At 33.2% G+C, this 20,857-nt stretch overlaps 2 protein-coding genes across 5 annotated transcripts; both read left to right on the top strand.

The window, feature by feature from the left end:
* The first annotated feature begins 920 nt into the window (after window positions 1-920).
* LOC107763873 (homogentisate geranylgeranyltransferase-like) lies at window positions 921-5,192 on the top strand. The gene is made up of 12 exons (XM_016582380.2): window positions 921-1,051; window positions 1,404-1,666; window positions 1,793-1,876; window positions 2,309-2,383; window positions 2,496-2,579; window positions 3,212-3,301; window positions 3,730-3,831; window positions 3,958-4,053; window positions 4,312-4,383; window positions 4,548-4,643; window positions 4,741-4,845; window positions 4,928-5,192. The coding sequence occupies exons 1-12, from the start codon at window positions 1,003-1,005 to the stop codon at window positions 4,967-4,969; spliced, it is 1,158 nt and encodes a 385-aa protein (XP_016437866.1). The 5' UTR covers window positions 921-1,002; the 3' UTR covers window positions 4,970-5,192.
* Window positions 5,193-8,990: 3,798 nt separating this feature from the next.
* On the top strand, window positions 8,991-20,016 carry LOC107763872 (aspartate aminotransferase, chloroplastic). Of its 4 annotated transcripts, none has more exons than XM_075246070.1 (12): window positions 8,991-9,072; window positions 9,945-10,016; window positions 10,111-10,176; window positions 11,373-11,567; window positions 11,712-11,750; window positions 11,836-11,925; window positions 12,027-12,135; window positions 12,207-12,316; window positions 13,063-13,206; window positions 13,617-13,783; window positions 14,025-14,289; window positions 19,666-20,016. In XM_075246070.1, exons 2-12 carry the CDS (start codon window positions 9,945-9,947, stop codon window positions 19,795-19,797), a joined length of 1,389 nt encoding a protein of 462 aa, XP_075102171.1. In that variant the 5' UTR covers window positions 8,991-9,072; the 3' UTR covers window positions 19,798-20,016. The 4 variants fall into 4 exon arrangements, with proteins under 4 accessions (XP_075102171.1, XP_075102170.1, XP_075102173.1 ...); XM_075246069.1 differs by having other exon boundaries at window positions 9,048-9,164; XM_075246072.1 differs by having other exon boundaries at window positions 9,055-9,072; window positions 9,910-10,016.
* The last annotated feature ends 841 nt before the right edge of the window (window positions 20,017-20,857 follow it).

Raw genomic sequence — 20,857 nt, 5'->3', positions numbered from 1 at the left:
TTCATTCATATTTATAGCATTTTTGTTTCAAGTGATCTCTAATTATGCTTTTTATTTCTTTTTTTTTATTAGAATCTCATGCATTCCAATAAAGTTTTTTGTGGGAGAAGGATTCATTTTTAGTATTATTTTAATTTATGTATATAAGTATTGGATATGTTGGGTTGAGTCATTCCTATTTTAAGGGAAAAATATAAAATTAAGCTGTACCGAAACTAATTGCATTTGCTAGCAAAAAAAAAATATTTCATTCTAATTGACACACACACACATAATATATATATATATATATATATATATATATATATATATATATATATATATATTGGGTGAGAATGAGACAATTAAAATATGTATTTCTCCTATTTTAATTGGGTTATTTTTATTAGACTGAAAAAATACTGGAATAAGAAAAGACCACCAGAAAATTGTGTTTTCCGATTGCTATGATTTTTGTGTGAGAAAACAAAGTTATATAACTTTGATGAAAAAAAGTCATAGTATATGACCATTTGTGAAATTTACCTTTTAAATGTAGGATTATCTAAATTTATAGTTTTGTGGGGAAAAAATTAATTGCGTAATATGTAATTAATTGCGCTAGAAGATGCAAAATTTCCTTAAAAGAAGGACCAAATTGAAAAAGATTGACCTCCATTTTTACCCATAAATAAAAACCAACAATTAGGTTAGATTACAATTATGAAAAAAGTATGCCAAGAGGCAACAAGCAACAGGGTTTGTGACACTGAAGAGACGAACAAAACAACATGCCAAGTGTAACATTAATACTGACAAATGCCAATCAAATCCCAATTTGAATAGCCGCAGATCACTTTCTTCTTCAGTTACAAATATATATATATATATATATATATATATATATATATATATATATATATATGGAGGAATTTCCAACGTTGTTTTTTCAATTTTTAGTGAGTGGTGTGTGGATTTAATTTTTGTGCTTTGTTTGGAGAAAGGGTTTAAAGAATCACAAGAATGCTCCATTTACATGCTTGCTCTTGTCAATTTCCATCACTCAGAAAGGGTACATATCTCTATCTCTTTTTATCAATTTCGATCTCGATTAATTCATAAGATTGAATGGTCAATTTTTAAAATTCTTCACCATACACTTCAAAGGATTTTTTATATAAATATTTTTGCTATTTTACACTTCATTTTCCATCAATTTTATTGTTTTCTTGAATGAATTAGTGAAGAGAGGCTCGAGAGAAATGACTTTAGTCCGTGAATTTAAATTGTCTCATTTTCCGTCTTTTCACCTCCAACTTTAGTGACAATCTTGATGTTAGTGACGATACTGATTTTGATACGGAGCTTGACCGAATGAGGTCTAATAATTCATCCGTTCCAATTATTTATGTGTATATATATAGGACTTGAAGGGGCATCAGAAAAAGTGGAAAATGCTAGGATTATTCATAAAAGGAGATTGTCCTTCCCAAAATTTGCAAGCTCAATTGACAGGATAAACACAAGGAAATATACAAGTGACAAAATATTCAAAAGCCATAATATATCAAAAAGTTACATAGTTGCAGCCTCGTCAGAACACTGTGAAATCTCCTCTAAAGATGGTTTTTGGAAGCAATTGAATGCATTATACCAATTTTTTCGACCGCACACTATATTTGGAACAGTAAGTTACTTAATTTGCCTTTTTATTTTCAGCCTTTTTTTGAGGAAAAAATGGTACTCCAATTCTATTTACGTTCTTGATTGTTTACATTTATATTGGTGTTGATGTTATTTTTTAATTTCCCAGATAATAGGGATCAGTTCAGTTTCTATTCTCCCAATAAAATCGTTAGCAGATATTTCTCCCACATTTTTTGTGGGACTATTGAAGGTAAGACTTGGTTCTTTTTGGTTTGGGCATAAGATAATTACATTTTCTACGTAAAATGGATTTTTTTTTTTATAGAAATGACAACAGGTAGCCACTCTAAAGAGCCGCTATTTAAGAATTAGTCAGTACTTCCAAAATTTCAGTTTTTCAGTTCAAATTTTCCGGACAAAAATATCCTGAATTGTCCTGAAGTTGTAGGACAAAATAAGTACGCGTCAATCTCTAAATAACATCCATGTGAATGACTTTTTGTGCAATTGCCCCTTTTTTCCCGACTTTACTTTTCGTATGTTATTATAAAAACTATATAAAAAAAACACTTCTGTTAAGATTTACAAAAGGAAGATGGTTAATGTATCTATGAAAAAATGGCTAAATGTCATTTTTGTTTTTCTTAATTGTATTAACTTACTGTTTGTTGTACTCATGTAGGCCTTAATTCCTTCTCTTTTAATGAACGTTTATGTGGTAGGATTAAATCAACTTTTTGATGTGGAAATTGACAAGGTAATCTAAATTGTTATTTTTGTTTTCCTTGCTTTTTTTTTTTTTTTTTAAAAATCATAAATCTTTCTTTTTCATATGTTAAGGAGGGACTTAACATTTATTTATGATCCAGGTGAACAAACCAAATTTGCCACTAGCTTCTGGAGAAATTTCAATGGAACTAGGCATAGCAATAGTTATCACCTCCCTAATTGTGGTTTGTAATTTCCTCAAAATCCTCCACCATTTTTATTATTGATTGACTATATATAAATGAATCTTTAAATCTATATAGTTGGTTATGCATAACTAAATACTTGCTAAACATGACTACAAAACTGATTAAATTAAAGATTCTAATGTACAACTATACATCTTATTCTTAGTCCAAACTAAATGTATTAGTTTAACTTAACTTAATCACTAGAAGTCGAAAAAGTAAATAATATCACGTTTGTTTAACAAACATCCGAGATAAGAGTTTCGACTTTTTGAAAGAAATGAAGAGGAAATAGTTGCATATATATAAAAGAAAAGAAGTAGATCCCATATTATTCAATTCTGAGTATAATATTACTAAATTTCTCCTTGCTAATTATTAAATTGGATGATAACAGAAAAAGGTAAACATTAATTTGGATGGATGGACTCCGAACTTCAAGATAGCAGCAAAAAAGTTTAAAATATTTTAGGTTCCAAAAACAAATTCTTGTCACAATATTTGGAATGCAGAGGGTACTAATTAGTAATTATCTACATAATTTGGTGTCTTTTTTATTTTTCTTATACCAAGTTTTCTGCATCTAAAATCTAGGAGTAAATATAACTAATGAGTCAAACGTTTTGCAGAGTTTTGGTATGGGAATTAAGTTTCAATCTCCACCATTGTTAGCTGCTCTCATTGTTAGCTTTTTTCTTGGGAGTGCATATTCTATAGAGGTAACTTTGGCACTTGACCTTACTATATTTCCTTTCATCCTAATTAGTAGTCTTCCTCTTCTCAATGTTAGATTCAATTAACTTATTAGATTTATCAACTTATATCAATTCATCTTTCGGAACCTTAGAGCAAATGTAACGTTGTCTGTGGAATGAGTCACTGACATTTGCGTCAGGGTATGCTGTTTATATCATATCCCTTAGGGTGTAGTCTTTCTCCAAACCCTTCATAAATACGGAATACTTCGTGCGTTGGGCTACATATTAATTCGTCATTCTAAACACACTTCAAAAATTAGAAACACTAGCAAAAAAATACATGTCCGAATTATTCCATTGAAAAGTGACAAAAATAAGTTTCAATTTTTAATTTCATTTTATTAATTTAAGAAAAATATTATTTCTGACTATCCAATTTTGTTTGGAAGTTACCTTTACTTAGATGGAAAAGAAATGCAGCCTTGGCTGCAATATGCATTATGGTTGTGAGGGCTATCGTTGTTCAGTTTGCTTTCTTTGCACATATTCAGGTAATAAATTCAGATAGTCCTGTGTTTATTAATGTCGTTAATTGACATCAACTTGTCACATCTTGTGAAAAAATGTTAAGAAATAATTTATCTAATTAGTTTTTTTTTATAACCTTTTTTATGTAGAAGTATGTGCTGGTTAGGCCTATGCTCTATACAAGATCTCTGGTATTTGCTGTCACTTTTATGTGTATCTTCACTGCTGTCATTGCCCTATTTAAGGTAATCTTCATTTCAAACGTCCACAAATTTTAGTAAAAAACTTAGTTGCACTTGGTATTTATATTAAATCAATAAATACCAGATATGCGTTTTTTTTTTTACGATGGTTAACTGATATGTATTCTCATTTTATTGACTTGCTTGATTTGTTGTAAACACCGGAGTAAATATTTACCTCAATTTAAATTTGTATATCAGGTGATCCAAACGTTGTCAGTTTGATACAAAAATCTGTTGTGATTATTTTAATTTTTACAGGACATACCTGATGTGGATGGTGATAGAGACTTTGGAATCCAATCTTTCAGTGTGAGGCTTGGCCAAGAACGAGTTAGTAAAAATACAATATTTTATCTCATTTTAAACACAATTTTACAACATTAGCTCAATTGCAAGTAGTCCTCTCCCTCTCCCCCTTTTTCTTTTCTTCTCTTTTTTTACTAATCACTATACAAATCTAATTAAAATGTGTTGTTTTCATGCAAAACAAAAAGGTATTTTGGCTATGTATTAGCATGCTTGTAGCTGCATATGGAGTTGCTATGGTGATTGGAGCTACTACTTCTTCCCTTTTCAGCAGGCTTGTCACTGTATGTCTACATTTTTTACTTCTTTTTTATTTCCTTGATACATCAACTATATATATATATATAAAGTCATAAAATTATACATGAACATGTAATGCAGGTTTTAGGGCATTTCTTACTCGCTAGCTTTCTTTTATTTCAAGCCCGATCGGTCGATATAACAAGTCAAATATCAGTAACTTCTTTTTATATGTTTATATGGAAGGTAACTCTCTCCTTTTCTTTTTGCATAATAGCTTAAATATAAGTTTAAAACCTAATTATATTCGTATTTTTCACTAATGCAGTTATTCTATGCGGAGTACCTTCTGATTCCCTTCTTTCGCTAAGGAGAAAGATTAAACATGGTGTATTATTTAGGGAAATATGAGCTCCAAAGTTATGGGGTTGTTTCAATTCCAATGGAAATGTAGACTAGTAGCTCAATTGGAATGTGAATTTCCTTATGCTATTTGAGGTCTAATTTGTTGTCCTAAATCCTAATTGTGAATTATAGCGATTTAGTAAAACTGTTGTGCCAAAATGCACTATATCTTTTTGTGTGTGTTGCAATTTGCTGGTAAGAGTTTATATTTTGAGTTGCACTTTTGGTCCTTGTGTTATTGGATTAGTGCAGTTTCAAGTCCTTGAAGTCTCAATTACAAATCTTCAATTAAACCATGTGTTCTCAATACTTTATCTTATCAAGTAATTATCAATTATCGAATATTTTAGCAGTTAAAGGAACAGTTTGTGGCAGCATATGATTATTAATATTTCTATTGTTGTGGCACACAAGTCCTCTAATCAAAACTTAACTACGAATAATTATTTCTTTTTATTTCGTCTTTTTTATCACCGGGATTTGCATGATTTCACCACTTTAATATCTATTTAATGATAGTATTTTTTGTTCTTTTTTTATTAAAAAAATTTTAATGGGGAGGAGAATGCTATACACTGATGAGATTTAAACCTTTTATTCGAATTGTGGAAGGCCGGTACATTAAATTGAAGAGAATTTAAAAGGTATTGGGCCAAGAATCCCATTGGGAAAACCTAAAGGATACGAGACTGTTGAGAAAGGAAGTCCAACTGTTGAAGTTATGCAAATGATTTAAATGGAGGCAGCACAATCCTATCATGACGAGTCCAGAGTAGTTCCTACTGGGATTTGTAATTTGGGCCACCCCTAGCTAGGTTCAACAAAATGTGAGGTACGTAACCATTGTATTTAGGAGTTAGCCAATACTTATTTTTGTCCTGAAATTTTAAACTAAAAATCATAATTTCAGGACATTTTTTGTACTAAAGATTTGAACTGAAAAACTAAAATCCAGAACGCACTGACTAATTCTTATCTCTTTAGAGTGACTACGTGGTGTCATTTCTACTAATTATTGATGCTCTAGCTAGGTAAACAATGAGGGAATTGGAACCAACATGCGAATGGTGAATTTGCGCCAAAACTCCATGAGAAGTCAAAACTAAGAGCCTCAAGTTAAGCATAATAGAGGCTTCTTTAGATTTTCCAACTCTTTTGAGTCAATGAATAGCATAGTTTCGAAACTGCTTTCTTTTGTTTTTTTCAGTTCTCCTCTGGTGTTCAAGTCCGAGTAGATACATATTCACGTTGAAAAATCTCATATTGAATAATAAAGTGTGACAATGGCACTTATTCTGTATACTCTAAAACTCTGTTAAGTGTGACAATGGTCTATTTGCCTTTGTGGACCATGTGAAAAGATTGAAGTTACTATCTGTTTGTTTCGTTTCTTGAATGACTAAAATTCTTAGCATTTAAAAAACCGCAAAGGGCCAAATATATCTTTGTACTTTTGAAAATGGTCTAAAAATACCTCTCGTTATACTATTGGGTTATATATACCTTTCCCGTCATATTTTGGAACAAATATACCCTTATTTTGGATGGAGTGCCACGTATCAGCACCAGATGAAAACGGTCCATTTCTTTTTTATACCCGATCCATTTTTAAAAACCCATTACCCGACCCGTTTTAAAATTCAGTTTTTTTAAAGCATATATTTTGTAAAAACTGGAATTTATTTTCGTAAAAACTGGGAAAAAAAAAAAGAATTTGCAAAATATATATTTTTAAGTCTTTTCAGTTTTTTTAAAGTAGATTTTTTTGTAAAAACTGAAAAAAAAAATTTTGGAAAATATATATTTTTCAGTTTTTTCAGTTTTTTAAAGTATTATTTTTGTAAAAACTGAAAAAAAATATTTGCAAAATATTTTTATTTTTTTTAAAACTAATGCATATGTAGTCCACTACTTTAGGAGAGTCTTTTTTTTTCAGTTTTTAAAAAACATATTTTTTTTCAGTTTTTAAAAAACATATTTTTTTTCAGTTTTTACAAAAAATAATACTTTAAAAAAACTGAAAAGACTTAAAAATATATATTTTACAAATTTTTTTTTTCCAGTTTTTACAGAATATATATTTTTCAGTTTTTAAAGCATTTTTAAAAAAAATATTTTTTTTCAGTTTTTACAAAAATAAATACTTTAAAAAAATAAAAAGACTTAAAAATATATATTTTGCAAATTCTTTTTTTTCCAGTTTTTACAGAATATATATTTTTCAGTTTTTTAAAGCATTTTTTTAATTTTTTTTTTCAGTTTTTACAAAAACAAATACTTTAAAAAAACTGAAAAGACTTAAAAATATATATTTTGCAAATTTCTTTTTTTTTTTTCTTCAGTTTTTACAAAAATAATTCCAGTTTTTACAAAATATATGCTTTTAAAAACTGAATTTTAAAACGGATCGGGTGATGGGATTTTTAAAACGGATCGGGTAAATAAAAAGAAATGGGTCATTTTCATCTGGTGTTGACACGTGGCACTCCATCTAAAATAAGTGTATATTTATTCCAAAGTATGATGGGAAGGGTATATATAGCCCAATAGTATAACGAAAGGTATTTTTAGACCATTTTCGAAAGTACGTGAGTATATTTGGCCCTTCACCATTTAATTTAATAGAGACATTAGTGCAAAGAATTCAAAAGTCATGCCATAAACTATGAGCCAAGTGTCCTACTTCAGATCCACTGATCCTCTCCACTCTCCTTCAATCACCAAAAAGATTCCCATTTACATCATGTGAACTTGTTCCTCCCCAATTTTCCTTCTTTCCCTATCTTTTTTTATTATTTTACTTTATATATGGTTTTCAATTTTTCTCTTCAAATAAACGACGTGCTTTTGAAAAATGTGAGCTTATAATTTGATGGATCATGCAATAAAATGAAATAAAAACAAATTGTTTTGATAGGAGTAGCTTTCTTTAACACTACTTTTAAATCTAATCATCTAAAATTAAATTCATACGAGGGCAGTCCAGTGCACTAAGTTTCTGCTATGTGCGGAGCCCGGAGAAGGACCGAATCACAAGGATCTATTGTACATATGAAAAACTAATAATTATTTTAATCTTTTGAGGAAAGGTAATAAGGTTAAGTTTGAATATAATATAGGAGTAATTTTTATTTCAGCAAATCAAAACAGAGCGATTATATAGGGTCAATTAGGGGTATTATTTTATCAAGGTCAAAGCATCCGAATTAAATTCTACATTATATTAAGTAACTTAAAATACTAAAGATTTACATAAGTATATTAACTCCATGGATGGGGAAAAGAAAAATAAAAAAATTTAGGCGTTTAATAATACGAGTAAGTTCAAGACACAAGTAGAAGAAAATAAAATTTGATTTATTTCTCAATAATTCTACGTAGAACAAAATAGAACACTAACTTAATTTCTTCATCCACTCTTATTATCCTTCTCATATATAAAAATTAAGAAAAACAAAAATAGCTTGTAAAAATTGGAAATCATTTACAAACTATGCTGAAAAATTTCTCTTGAAAAGCGATTTATTTTTATAATATATTTTAATATTGAGTAAGTAATTGTCAATAAAAATGGTTGATTAAGCAATCACAAAATCCTATTTAATCATTTTTTAGTTAAATTGGTATTTCATACTCCATAGTCAAAATTTGTACTTGTTTGTCACAGTAAAAAAAAATTCGAATTATTTATTCATAAAACTAATAAACCTTTCTCAACAATGAAATATCATTTCTCAAAAAAAAAAAAAAAAAAGGAATCACCAATACTCCATTATTTATTGAATTAAAGAAGTAATAAAATATTACGGAGGAACCTATTTATTTTTTGGTCCGTTCCAAAAAGAATGATCAATTTTTAAATTTGAAAATAATTTTGCTTAAACTTATAATTGTACGAGAAATTTTTATAATCACACAAATCCTCTGGCACTTGCAATTTTTAATTGTTTAGTACCACAAATTACAAAAATCATTATTTTTTTTAAAACTTACTAGTGAAACATAGTTCACATAAATTGTAACTACATTTTATTACTAACAAGATTGAAGAAGGAAGAACATCTGAAGGTTAGATCCTCGTTTTCATCGATCAGTCCTTCCCTTTCTCTTCGCTTTCCTGTAAAACCAAAGCCTCCCCATTTTTCTCTTCTTCCTGAGCTGTAAGGCAACTCTTGTTTCTTTCTGTGTTCCCAATCTTTAAGTGGCTGATTAATTTGGTTTGTATCTTTTTGTGCTTTCTGATTTGATCTTATATGAATCCTCGAATCTTGTTATTATATTAGCTTGATTTCACATTTTCCCGTTGAATTTTACTTGAATTTCGATTTTGATGCATAGTGTGCCCTGACACTCAGTCATACATAAGTTTGAGCAATTCTCTATCTATTTCTACCTGCTTGTGTCTTTTTTTTTTGTGTGTGTGTTTTCTTATGTTTGGTACTTTCTGGTTTTGATCTTACATGAAATTTGTAATTATCTTTCGTATCATGGTAGCTTCATTTGATGTTTAATTCCTGAATTACGCATTTTTTCTTGGTTATTGAACACAGCTGTTATATGGATAAGTTTGAACACTTCTAGTGATTATCTAGTTGAAATTTTAAAGTTGGATTCATTTTACTCTGTTACTTTTTGTATGATCCGAAGACAAAGTCAGACCTTACCAGGCATTTAGTAGAAAAGGAAGAAAAAAAGTTTTTTATTTTTGTGGCTTAATCTGCCTTTTACTAATGAAAAAGAGTACACATGTACTCCAGCTAATAAGGCAAGGTTCTTTTATTTCATTAATTCAAGTTTGAATCTGTTTAGATCCTTAGGGCAAGCGTAGTTCTTTAGTCATCTTAGTTTAAATCTCAACTGAATTGGCTCAGAATTAAGCTGATTAATGATTAGCATATTTTATAGGTTAATGATTAGCATTTTGTTCCGTTAAATTCCAGATGGCTTCCACAATGTTCTCTCTAGCTTCTGCCGCTCCATCAGCTTCATTTTCCTTGCAAGATAATCTCAAGGTAATTTCATTGTGAATTACATTATTTGGAAATTTGCCCTATCTTAGACTGTTCCTAATGAGGTGGATTCATGCTGTTGTTTGTGTTTGAACAGTCAAAGCTAAAGCTGGGGACTACTAGCCAAAGTGCCTTTTTCGGGAAAGACTTCGCGAAGGCAAAGGTAGGATTTTTGTGTTGTTTGTGTACATTTGGTGAGAGGTAATAGCTCTACTGATATAGAGCAACTCCCTGTAGGTTCTGTCCTTTAGAGTATAGAAGAGAAGAGAAGAGTTTAATTGGGAATAATGGTGGGGATGGAATGATTTGCATACAAATGAACATGTGTTTCTTGCTTTTGGTGTATGATATAGGATGATCCAATCATGCTCCGTAAATCAACTCCAGAACTTATTATTCTTTCGGCACTTCTAATTATAAAAATCTGGTTGGAGTAATGAATATAAGTGATTACCTAACCAACTTACAGAATTGATTTTATTATCCATATACTGAAATTCAAAAACGGCGTTTTGCCAGTACTGGTTTCTTGAGAGGGATGATATTAATATAGAATTATTTTATAAAGTTGCAGTTTAACGTAGGGTATTTTACTAACTAGAAAGGTGATAGATGGTTCCGTTCAGTTTATTAGAAGTATAACAGTGAGGCCTGTTAAACTTTTGCTAGTATCAATGATTGGGGTTTTATGGCGTTTAGGAATTTAGACATCAATTGGCACATTTTAGAACGAAAAACATGACATTTAAGTTACATCAGTTCTTTTCTGAATAAAATAGTACTAGTAAATAACTTGTTTGAACTTTGCCATTTGCTAAAATGTGGCTCAAGATCTTCTTGGTACTTCTATTTGTAATATCAGAGTTATAGGGGTCTAATTCTACCACTGTTTTGAGTCAAAATGTTATTAGTAAAGATAATTCTTTCTTGTCCCCCTTCAGTGCTAACATTCTCATCTTCAATTATGGTATTGGTTTATAAAAAAATTGTGCTTCAGATCACTTTATAAAGCAAAAATTATGCCTCAGTTTGTACAGCATTTTGGGTTTTATAACATTCAATTCAACAGGGCTCTTTAATATCTATGTTTCTACTTTTTGTAATCTACATCGAGCTGTTTAATGTGCTCAAAGGCTTTAATTAGTCCTCCTACTCACCAGATCCTTAGAAAAAAGCCCAGAAGAGAAAGGCAAAGACAACGAGCTCGGACAGATTGCTCAATTTATATTGCAAAAAGATCCAAACCCTCGGGGAGGGAGGAGCATGAACCAAAGATGATACATTGATATTATTTTCTAAATTTGGGAATTGTGATCTTATCTTAAATTTTTACTTTTTTCTCTTTTTCTTTTTTTATAGTCAAATGGTCGGACTACTATGGCTGTTTCTGTGAACGTCTCTCGATTTGAGGGAATAACAATGGCTCCTCCTGACCCCATTCTTGGAGTTTCTGAAGCATTCAAGGCTGATACAAATGAACTGAAGCTTAACCTTGGAGTTGGAGCTTACCGCACAGAAGATCTTCAACCCTATGTCCTCAATGTTGTTAAAAAAGTAAGTCCTCGGTCTCTTGTTTATGCTCAACGTAGTTTGTAAACTAAGAGTCACTTAACCTTGTTCCCATGTGTTCGTCATTAAACATAGTAATAACTTTCTATAATTTTGCATCTGAATGATGAGGAAATTACTTTTCTGTAGGCAGAAAACCTTATGCTAGAGAGAGGTGACAACAAAGAGGTACTTGATATACTAAATTCATCTTTTGGCCTATTAGTGTCTCTTGGTGCCATTTCTTACTTATTTTTTGTCCATGAATATATAGTATCTTCCAATAGAAGGTTTGGCTGCATTCAACAAAGTCACAGCAGAGTTATTGTTTGGAGCAGATAATCCAGTGATTCAGCAACAAAGGGTAAGTATTTTGGTTTTTAACTCTTAGCAAAAAAGTATCCTGGAACAAACTTGTAGATTCAGTTTCCACGGATTGAATGGCATTGTATGTTTCTTGATCAGGTGGCTACTATTCAAGGTCTATCAGGAACTGGGTCATTGCGTATTGCTGCAGCACTGATAGAGCGTTACTTCCCTGGCTCTAAGGTTTTGATATCATCTCCAACCTGGGGTACGTATATAGTGCTTTGGATTAATTTGGTTGAATCTCATAATACTGATTTTTGCAGTTATGTTTTGCAGGAAATCATAAGAACATTTTCAATGATGCCAGGGTGCCTTGGTCTGAATATCGATATTATGATCCCAAAACAGTTGGTCTAGATTTTGCTGGGATGATAGAAGATATAAAGGTTATTATCTTCCTCACTTTTGTAATCTTTGTGGTTGAAATTGTAAAGCAGCAGTGAGCAGTGTCTTTTTCCTTTCTCCACAAGTCCATTGATGGTGCCTTTGCATGTGGGACATGCTTTGACTTTCAGTCGTTGAAGGAGAGATGCGTTATTCATTCTAGGATAGCATTGTATCTCCCAAATGCTTTTTCTGTTTCCTGCTCTTCCTTCCCATTTTTGCATCGATCCTGTCTCTGCTAAACATGGACAATTTGCGCCCTTGGCAAATGGCAATGACTTGTGTGTTGCTTTTCTTCTCTTTCTATTTTTTGGTAGGAGTGACTTGGTTCTTTCAGTGTGAGCAGTCATATTTCTGAAAATGAAAATCAGAGGAACTTGGTGCTCACACTTAGAGAAAGTTTGTTATGTTTTGGGATGTGAAAGGAATTGACAGAACAAGTTTGATAATATATTTTTTCTTGTGAGGATGGAATATGCTAAAAATAGGCTGCACTCTTTCCTTTTAGATCTTTAGTTCCTATGTCGGTTGTGAATGTCGATTTCTATTTTCAACATTTTCTCACGAAGAAAATAGGATTATCCAGTACTGGATGTCTCTCCTATGTCTGATATATGTGTATGTGCAGTCTTGTTTGCCCGCCTTGCTCTCTCCCCACGTCTAAAAACAGAGTCTGATGGAAAAGGCTTTTTCCTTCCAGCTTTTGTGTAAGTCATTGACATAGTTTAATGAAACTACTTGTTTATAGGCTGCTCCTGAAGGATCATTCATCTTGCTCCATGGCTGTGCACACAACCCAACTGGTATTGATCCCACAATTGAACAATGGGAAAAGATTGCTGATGTAATTCAGGAGAAGAACCACATTCCATTTTTTGATGTTGCCTACCAGGTAATCTGTGCTAAACCCAATTATTTTCATTTGGTGAAGTTGTAGAATTCCAAGTTTCTTAGAAGTTTTGATGGCTGTGTGTGCGTGTGTGAAAAGAATGAAAGATATAGGAGATGGTTTCAAAATAGTGAAAGATCTCTCGTATTTCATTTGTCTTTTGGTGTGTGGAGACTATACATTGTTGTATTGATAGATGAGCGAATTTGATTGATGTTGGTGGTTAAGCCACATGTGTTACTTTGTCCATATTTTTTTACACCGTCTTGGTTTTTATCAATGAAATTTACTGATTTTTCAGTGAAATTATTAGAACAAGATCATCTGAAGTCATTTCTGTTCAGAGAATTGGATTGAATAGCTGTATACTATAATAATCGAGATGCCTCATCTGTCTACACGCTGCACTGCAGGGATTCGCAAGCGGCAGCCTTGATGAAGATGCCTCATCTGTGAGATTGTTTGCTGCACGTGGCATGGAGCTTTTGGTTGCTCAATCATATAGTAAAAATCTGGGTCTGTATGGAGAAAGGATTGGAGCTATTAATGTTCTTTGCTCATCTGCTGATGCAGCGACAAGGTACAACGGCCAGCACTAATAATCTACATATTTCTCCTCTGTATTGGTAAAATGATGTTGCACTGAAGATTTTGGTTAATGTATGATGCCATTTATTTATGTTATGCATGTGCAGTTCTTTCCGTGTATGATTTGTTATACAATATAGCAAGATGAGATGCTTTAATCTCCTTTGGATTTTATGTGGTTGAACCAATATAACTTTTCTTCTGTTAATGGATGCATATCTACTAACTTACAGGGTGAAAAGCCAGCTAAAAAGGCTTGCTCGACCAATGTACTCAAATCCCCCCATTCACGGTGCTAGAATTGTTGCCAATGTCGTTGGAATTCCTGAGTTCTTTGATGAATGGAAACAAGAGATGGAAATGATGGCAGGAAGGATAAAGAGTGTGAGACAGAAGCTATATGATAGCCTCTCCGCCAAGGATAAAAGTGGAAAGGACTGGTCATACATTCTGAAGCAGATTGGAATGTTCTCCTTCACAGGCCTCAACAAAGCTCAGGTAAAACCCCGTGAATTAAGTTATTGCTGTTGCGGAAGCCAAATATATAGAGAGTGATTAAATCACAACTACTATATCTAAAGGTAGCTAATAAATAGTAAATGAGACAATAATAAAATGAACACCAGAAATTAACGAGGTTCGGCAAAATTTGATTTTTTGCCTAGTACTCGGACACAATCAGCTCAAATTTATTTCACTCCAAAAATACAAGTGAAATACTACAAGAGAGAAAGAAGATTCAAATGCCTTAGGAGATAAGAAGGCAAGTGAGAGATGTTTACAAATGAACAAAACCCTTGCTATTTATAGAAGAGAAATGACCTTAATAATGTCATGCATGACATCATATTAAGTGTGAACATGCAATGTAAATGCATGAAAAATGCATCTACCAATTTCTTCCTAAAAGGAGGCTTCAAATGTTCACACTAGTTCACATTAATCTTGTCAAAATTCAACAAATCTCCACCTTGGCAAGATTCCACTTTTGCAATTTTCTCTTACTGATAAATTTTGATTGTGTCTTCAACTCCAATCTTCAAAGTTCAACAATGTTGATCAAGTTCAAACAATGTTGAAACTTGATCGCAGTCACTACTTTTGTTAGCATATCGGCAGGGTTGTCTGTAGTCCGAATTTTCTGCACCATGACTCCACCTTCTTCTATAATATCTCGTACAAAGTGATATCGAACATCAATGTGCTTCGTCCTTGCATGATAAACTTGGTTCTTTGCTAATTGGATAGCACTCTGACTATCACAAAATAGTGTGATGTTTTCTTGACCAATACCAAGATCTCTAAGCAACCCTTGAAGCCAAATTGCCTCCTTTACAGCCTCCGTAATTGCCATGTACTCTGCCTCAGTAGTAGACAAAGCAACCGTTGACTGCAAAGTAGACTTCCAACTAACTGGTGCATTTGCAATAGTGAAAACATAACCAGTAGTTGATCTACGCTTGTCCAAATCACCCGCATAATCCGAGTCACAATATCCAACCAGATACTGACTATCTTCCTGCTCAAAAATCAATTCCAACATCTACAGTATTACAAATATACCGTAGAATCCATTTCACAGCTTGCCAATGCTCCTTTCCTGGATCATGCATATACCTGCTTACAACTCCGATAGCATGTGAAATATCAGGTCTTGTGCAAACCATTGCATACATCAAGCTACCAACGGCATTCGCATATGGCACTCTTGACATATACTCTTGTTCAGCTTCATTCTTCGGCTACATAGCAACACTAAGCTTAAAGTGAGGAGCAAGAGGAGTGCTAACCAACTTCGTGTTCTCATTCATGCCAAATCGATCTATTACTTTCTGAGATAGATAGAGTTTCTTTGAATATCTATCTCTTTTTATCTCCATGCCAAGAATTTTCTTCGCCTCACCTAAATCCTTCAGCTCAAACTCCTTTCTTAGTTGAATCTTCAACTTCTCAATTTCCTCTTGACTTTTGGAAGCTATCAACATATCATCAACGTATAGGAGAAGATATATGAAGGATCCATCTTCAAGCTTGCGCAAATACACACAATGATCGTATTTGCTTCTTTTGTACTTCTGCCGCAACATAAACTTATCAAATCGTTTGTACCATTGTCTAGAAGATTGTTTCAATTCGTACAACGATTTTTCAAGTTTGCACACCATATTTTCCTTTTCAGCAACTTTGAATCCTTCTGGCTGAGTCATATTGATTTCTTCTTCCAAGTCTCCATGTAAAAATGCAGTTTTTACATCTAACTGAACTAGTTCCAAATTAAACTGTGCTACCAAAGCCAACAAAACTCTAATGGAGGAGTGTTTCACGACTGGAGAAAACACCTCATTGTAATCAATTCCCTCCTTTTGAGCGTACCCTTTGGCTACCAATCTTGCTTTGTAGCGAACATCTTCTTGGTTAGGAAATCCTTCTTTCTTTGCAAATGCCCATTTGCACCCAATTGCTTTCTTGCCCTTCGGGAGATTGGCCAATTTCCATGTGCAATTCTGATGAAGGGACTGCATTTCTTCATTCATGGCAATCCTCCACTTATCTTCTTCTGAACTTTGGACTGCGTCTTTATAAGTGGTAGGAACACCATCAGCTACAATTGAGGCTGCACAAGCCACCGTCTCTATGAGACGAACAGGTTTCTTTATTGTTCTTTTTGGCTTGCTGGTTGCTATTGATTCAAGTTGTTGTTGGGGTTCCTGAGTTGGAATCTCCCCTTCCACTGACTCTTCTTCCAGGGGAAAATCTTCTATTGTTTCCTCGTTTTCTCCCTGTGTTGGGAAAATTAATTTTTCCTCAAACTCCACCTGCTTTGAAGCACCAATAGTTTGTTTGACATCTTCAAATGTCACCTTATCTATTATGGCAGATTCATCAAAGGTAACATCTCTGCTGAATATAACTTTTCTTGTCTCTGGACACCATAATCGGTATCCTTTGACTCCAGAAGTAATCCCCATAAATATAGCTTTCTTTGCCCTCAGATCCAATTTTGACTCTTTTACATGATAATATGCAATTGAGCCAAACACATGTAAAAAATTATAATCTTCAGCAGGTTTTCCATACCATTTTTCAAATGGTGTCTTGCCTCCAATAGCGGCAGATGGTAGACGATTAATGAGGTGATATGCATATGTTATTGCCTCAGCCCAAAATTCTTTGTCCAAGCCAGCATTGGACAACATACACCGAACCTTCTCCAGCAAAGTCCGGTTCATGCGTTCTGCCACTCCATTCTGTTGTGGTGTATTTCTGACGGTGAAATGTCTCAAAATGCCATCATCTTCACAAATCTTATTGTAAAGATCATTTTTGCATTCTCCACCGTTATCTGTGCGAAAACACTTTATCTTTCTGCCTGTTTGAGTCTCTATCATCGCCTTCCATTTGAGAAAAATTCCCAGCACCTCATCTTTGGTTTTCATAGTATACACCCACACTCTCCGGGAAAAGTCATCAATAAAGGTTACAAAATAGTGTTTCCCACTTAATGAAGGTGTTTTGGAAGCACCCCAAACATCCGAGTGAACATAATCCAAAATACTTTTAGTATTATGGATTGATGTTCCAAATTTAACCCTTGTTTGTTTTCCCTTGACACAATGCTCACAAAACTCCAAATTGCAAGTCTTTACTCCTTTTAACAATCCTTGATCTGATAAAATCTTTAAGGATTTTCCTCCAGCATGTCCCAAGCGCATGTGCCATAGCTTGGTTGCTTCTGCCTCCTTGTCATCACTGGATGTCACTGTTGCTGTCCCAATAACTGTACTACCGCGATAGTGGTACATGTTATTATTTCGCCGGATTCCCTTCATTACCACTAGTGCACCAGAGCATATTCTCATTACCCCATTTTCTGCAACGACTTTGAGCCCCTTTGACTTTAGGGCTCCTACAGAAATGATATTTTTCTTCAATTCCGGTACGTATCGAACATCTGTTAATATTCTGATCAATCCATCATGGTTCCTTAATCGGATTGAACCAATACCATATGCGGTAAGAGGATTGTTATTTGCTGTGTGAATAACTCCACATTCTCCTTCTTGAAAATCAATGAACCAGTCCTTGTTGGGACACATATGATAGCTACAAGCTGAATCCATCAGCCATATGTCAGATGGTTTGAATGGCTCAGTTGTAACTAGCGAGAAATCAGAGTCGTCACAATCAGCTACATTTGAATCCATGACAGCCTTTCCATTGTTAGGTTTGGCCTTGTTTTTCAACTTTGGACAGTCTTTATTCCAATGCCCCTTTTCTCGGCAAAAGGCACATTCATCTTTGTTGGGGTCTGGATCTTGACTTGGATCTTTCTTTCTTCGTTCTCATATGATTTTGAGAACGATCTCTCACGACCAGTGCTTCTCCTTCTCCACTCTTTTGTTTTTCTCTCTTTCTTTGTTCATAGCTGTACAAGGCAGAACAAACTTCTTTGAGAGACACTTCATCATTCCCATGAAGTAGAGTAGTTTCGAGGTGCTCGTACTCATCGGGAAGTGAACTTAATAACATTAAGGCCATATCTCCATCACTAAAAGTCACGTTCATATTCTGCAAATCTGTCGCCAACTTATTAAAGCTGGTGATATGATCATTCATTGTAGTACCAGGAACATATGTGAAGCGTAACAGTCTTTTTTTCATGTAAAGTTTATTTTGACTGTTTTTCTTCAAGAATTTATCCTCCAACGCATTCCACAATTTACTTGCAGAAGTTTCTTTTGTGTATGGATACTTCTGTTCTCTTGCGAGGTAAGATCGAATGGTACCACAAGCAACGCGGTTGATAATCTTCCAATCTCCTTCTCCGATATTGTCTGGTTTATTTTCTTCTATGGCAATAACTAGCCCTTGTTGAAAAAGGACATCAAGAACCTCAGCTTGCCACATCCCGAAATATCCTGACCCGTCAAAAATTTCAACTGCAAATTTCGCATTTGACATAATTCTTGTCATAAGCGAAGATGCCAACGACGTATTATTGACACCCGATGTGGACTCTTCATTTATATTATCTCCCATTTTGCTATAGATATTATTTATTTGCTGACAGTACAGAACATCAAAGTAATTCTTTTCTGATGTGGAAGTTCAGACTCTGCTGCAACCACAGAGCATACTAAGATAGAACCTTGGCTTTGATACCAATTGTTGCGGAAGCCGAATATATAGAAAGTGATTAAATCACAACTATTATATCTAAAGGTAGCTAATAAATAGTAAATGAGACAATAATAAAATGAACACCAGAAATTAATGAGGTTCGGCAAAATTTGATTTTTTGCCTAGTTCTCGGACACAATCAACTCAAATTTATTTCACTCCAAAAATACAAATGAAATACTACAAGAGAGAAAGAAGATTCAAATGCCTTAGGAAATAAGAAGGCAAGTGAGAGATGTTTACAAATGAACAAAATCCTTGCTATTTATAGAAGAGAAATGGCCTTAATAATGTCATGCATGACATCATATTAAGTGTGAACATGTAATGTAAATGCACGAAAAATGCATCTACCAATTTCTTAAGGCTTCAAATGTTCACACTAGTTCACATTAATCTTGTCAAAATTCAACAATTGCTGCATCACAATATGCTTAAATTCAATTTGATTTGGTTGACAACTTTCTAGCTTTGATCATTCATCACAAAGCGCATTCTTCACTCAGCACGTATTTTTATTAAGACATTCTTTCCTTCCATTCTGACCGATTTCATAAGTTAAATATGCAAAAGATAGTGCAGTGAGAGTCTCCTTACTGGATTATAACTATGGACTATCGACAATGCATACATTTCTTTCCCTGTACCTGCACTTCTGGTGCTCATATTTGATCTCTCTTCTTGGCTACACAGAGCGAGAACATGACCAACAAGTGGCATGTGTACATGACAAAAGACGGGAGGATATCGTTGGCTGGATTATCTGCTGCCAAATGTGAATATCTTGCAGATGCCATAATTGACTCATACTACAATGTCAGCTAAAAATCTTGGATATGAGAATAGTAGTTCATAGTAATATCTGGAGGAAATTCAATGTAGTTCATTCCTTATTTTGAGCAAGTTATCCTCAAATATTGTAATAATAATAGTTTTTGATTTGTCTGCGGTTCACAGATTTCATCTGTATGTAGCAAATTTTGGGACAACTTCTAAACAGCCAGATTCTGTAGTTATTATGTAAGAAAGTTTTCCAGAGCGAAATACTCGAGTAGACATCTTAGTCTAGCTAATTATCACTTCAACTATATTTTTGTTGACATACAAAATCTCTAAGCAGACTATAGGATTCTTAACAAACATAACATCATGACTAAGCTTTATCCTACTTGTCGGTATTGCTTATATGGATCTTTTGTTTTCTTGCTTTTATATTTTTCGCCAAATCTACATGGATTTGGAATATTTTAGGTTTTTTGAGATAATGTCTTTTAGTGTGATTTTCAATTTACCTTGTTTCCTTTTTAATATATTAAATGATTATGGCTTCGCACTTGCTCAGTGATGCATTTAGAGCTCCACATATAACATGCATAACTTATTTCAAGCAATCTTCTATTACTTTATCCTATAGGTGTGCTACTTGTACATATTATTGGATGAGATCATTTCTAACTATATAAATTTACTCAAACCGATTAAAATTATGTTTGGCTAACTTAGATGGAACGACCCAGTTAATGATAATTTAGACTTTCTTGTATACACTTGCTGTACCTTTTTTTTTTCCCTTTTCCATCGGACCAAAATATAGTAAGTTACATCTTTCATTTTATATGACATCATCTTACTTGACACAAAAAAAATACTTTATCTTCCATTTTATATGACATCATTTGATTTGACGCAAAATTTAAGATATCAACTTATGAAATATGTAGTAGTTATGTAAGAAAAGAATTAAACAAATAAGGTGTGTTTGGTACGAAAGGAAAATATTTTTCATGAAAAATATTTTTCTAGAAAATGTTTTTCAGGAAAACGAGATGTTTTATCACTTATTCCCATGTTTGGTTGGTGAGTAAAAAGCTTTTTTCCGGAAAAT

This window comes from Nicotiana tabacum, chromosome 23 (assembly GCF_000715075.1).
Source record: "Nicotiana tabacum cultivar K326 chromosome 23, ASM71507v2, whole genome shotgun sequence".
Taxonomy (NCBI): domain Eukaryota; kingdom Viridiplantae; phylum Streptophyta; class Magnoliopsida; order Solanales; family Solanaceae; genus Nicotiana; species Nicotiana tabacum.
This window is presented reverse-complemented; position numbering and strand designations above follow the sequence as displayed.

Excerpts from the sequence above, each read along its gene's own strand:
- LOC107763872 (XM_075246070.1), top strand. The coding sequence starts at position 9,945 with ATGGCTTCCACAATGTTCTCTCTAGCTTCTGCCGCTCCATCAGCTTCA. Across the intron at positions 13,784-14,024 it reads TCTGCTGATGCAGCGACAAG|GGTGAAAAGCCAGCTAAAAA; the intron begins GTACAACGGCCA and ends ACTAACTTACAG. Across the intron at positions 14,290-19,665 it reads CAGGCCTCAACAAAGCTCAG|AGCGAGAACATGACCAACAA; the intron begins GTAAAACCCCGT and ends TTGGCTACACAG.
- LOC107763873 (XM_016582380.2), top strand. The coding sequence starts at position 1,003 with ATGCTCCATTTACATGCTTGCTCTTGTCAATTTCCATCACTCAGAAAG. Across the intron at positions 1,667-1,792 it reads CGCACACTATATTTGGAACA|ATAATAGGGATCAGTTCAGT; the intron begins GTAAGTTACTTA and ends TTAATTTCCCAG. Across the intron at positions 4,644-4,740 it reads TTTTCAGCAGGCTTGTCACT|GTTTTAGGGCATTTCTTACT; the intron begins GTATGTCTACAT and ends CATGTAATGCAG.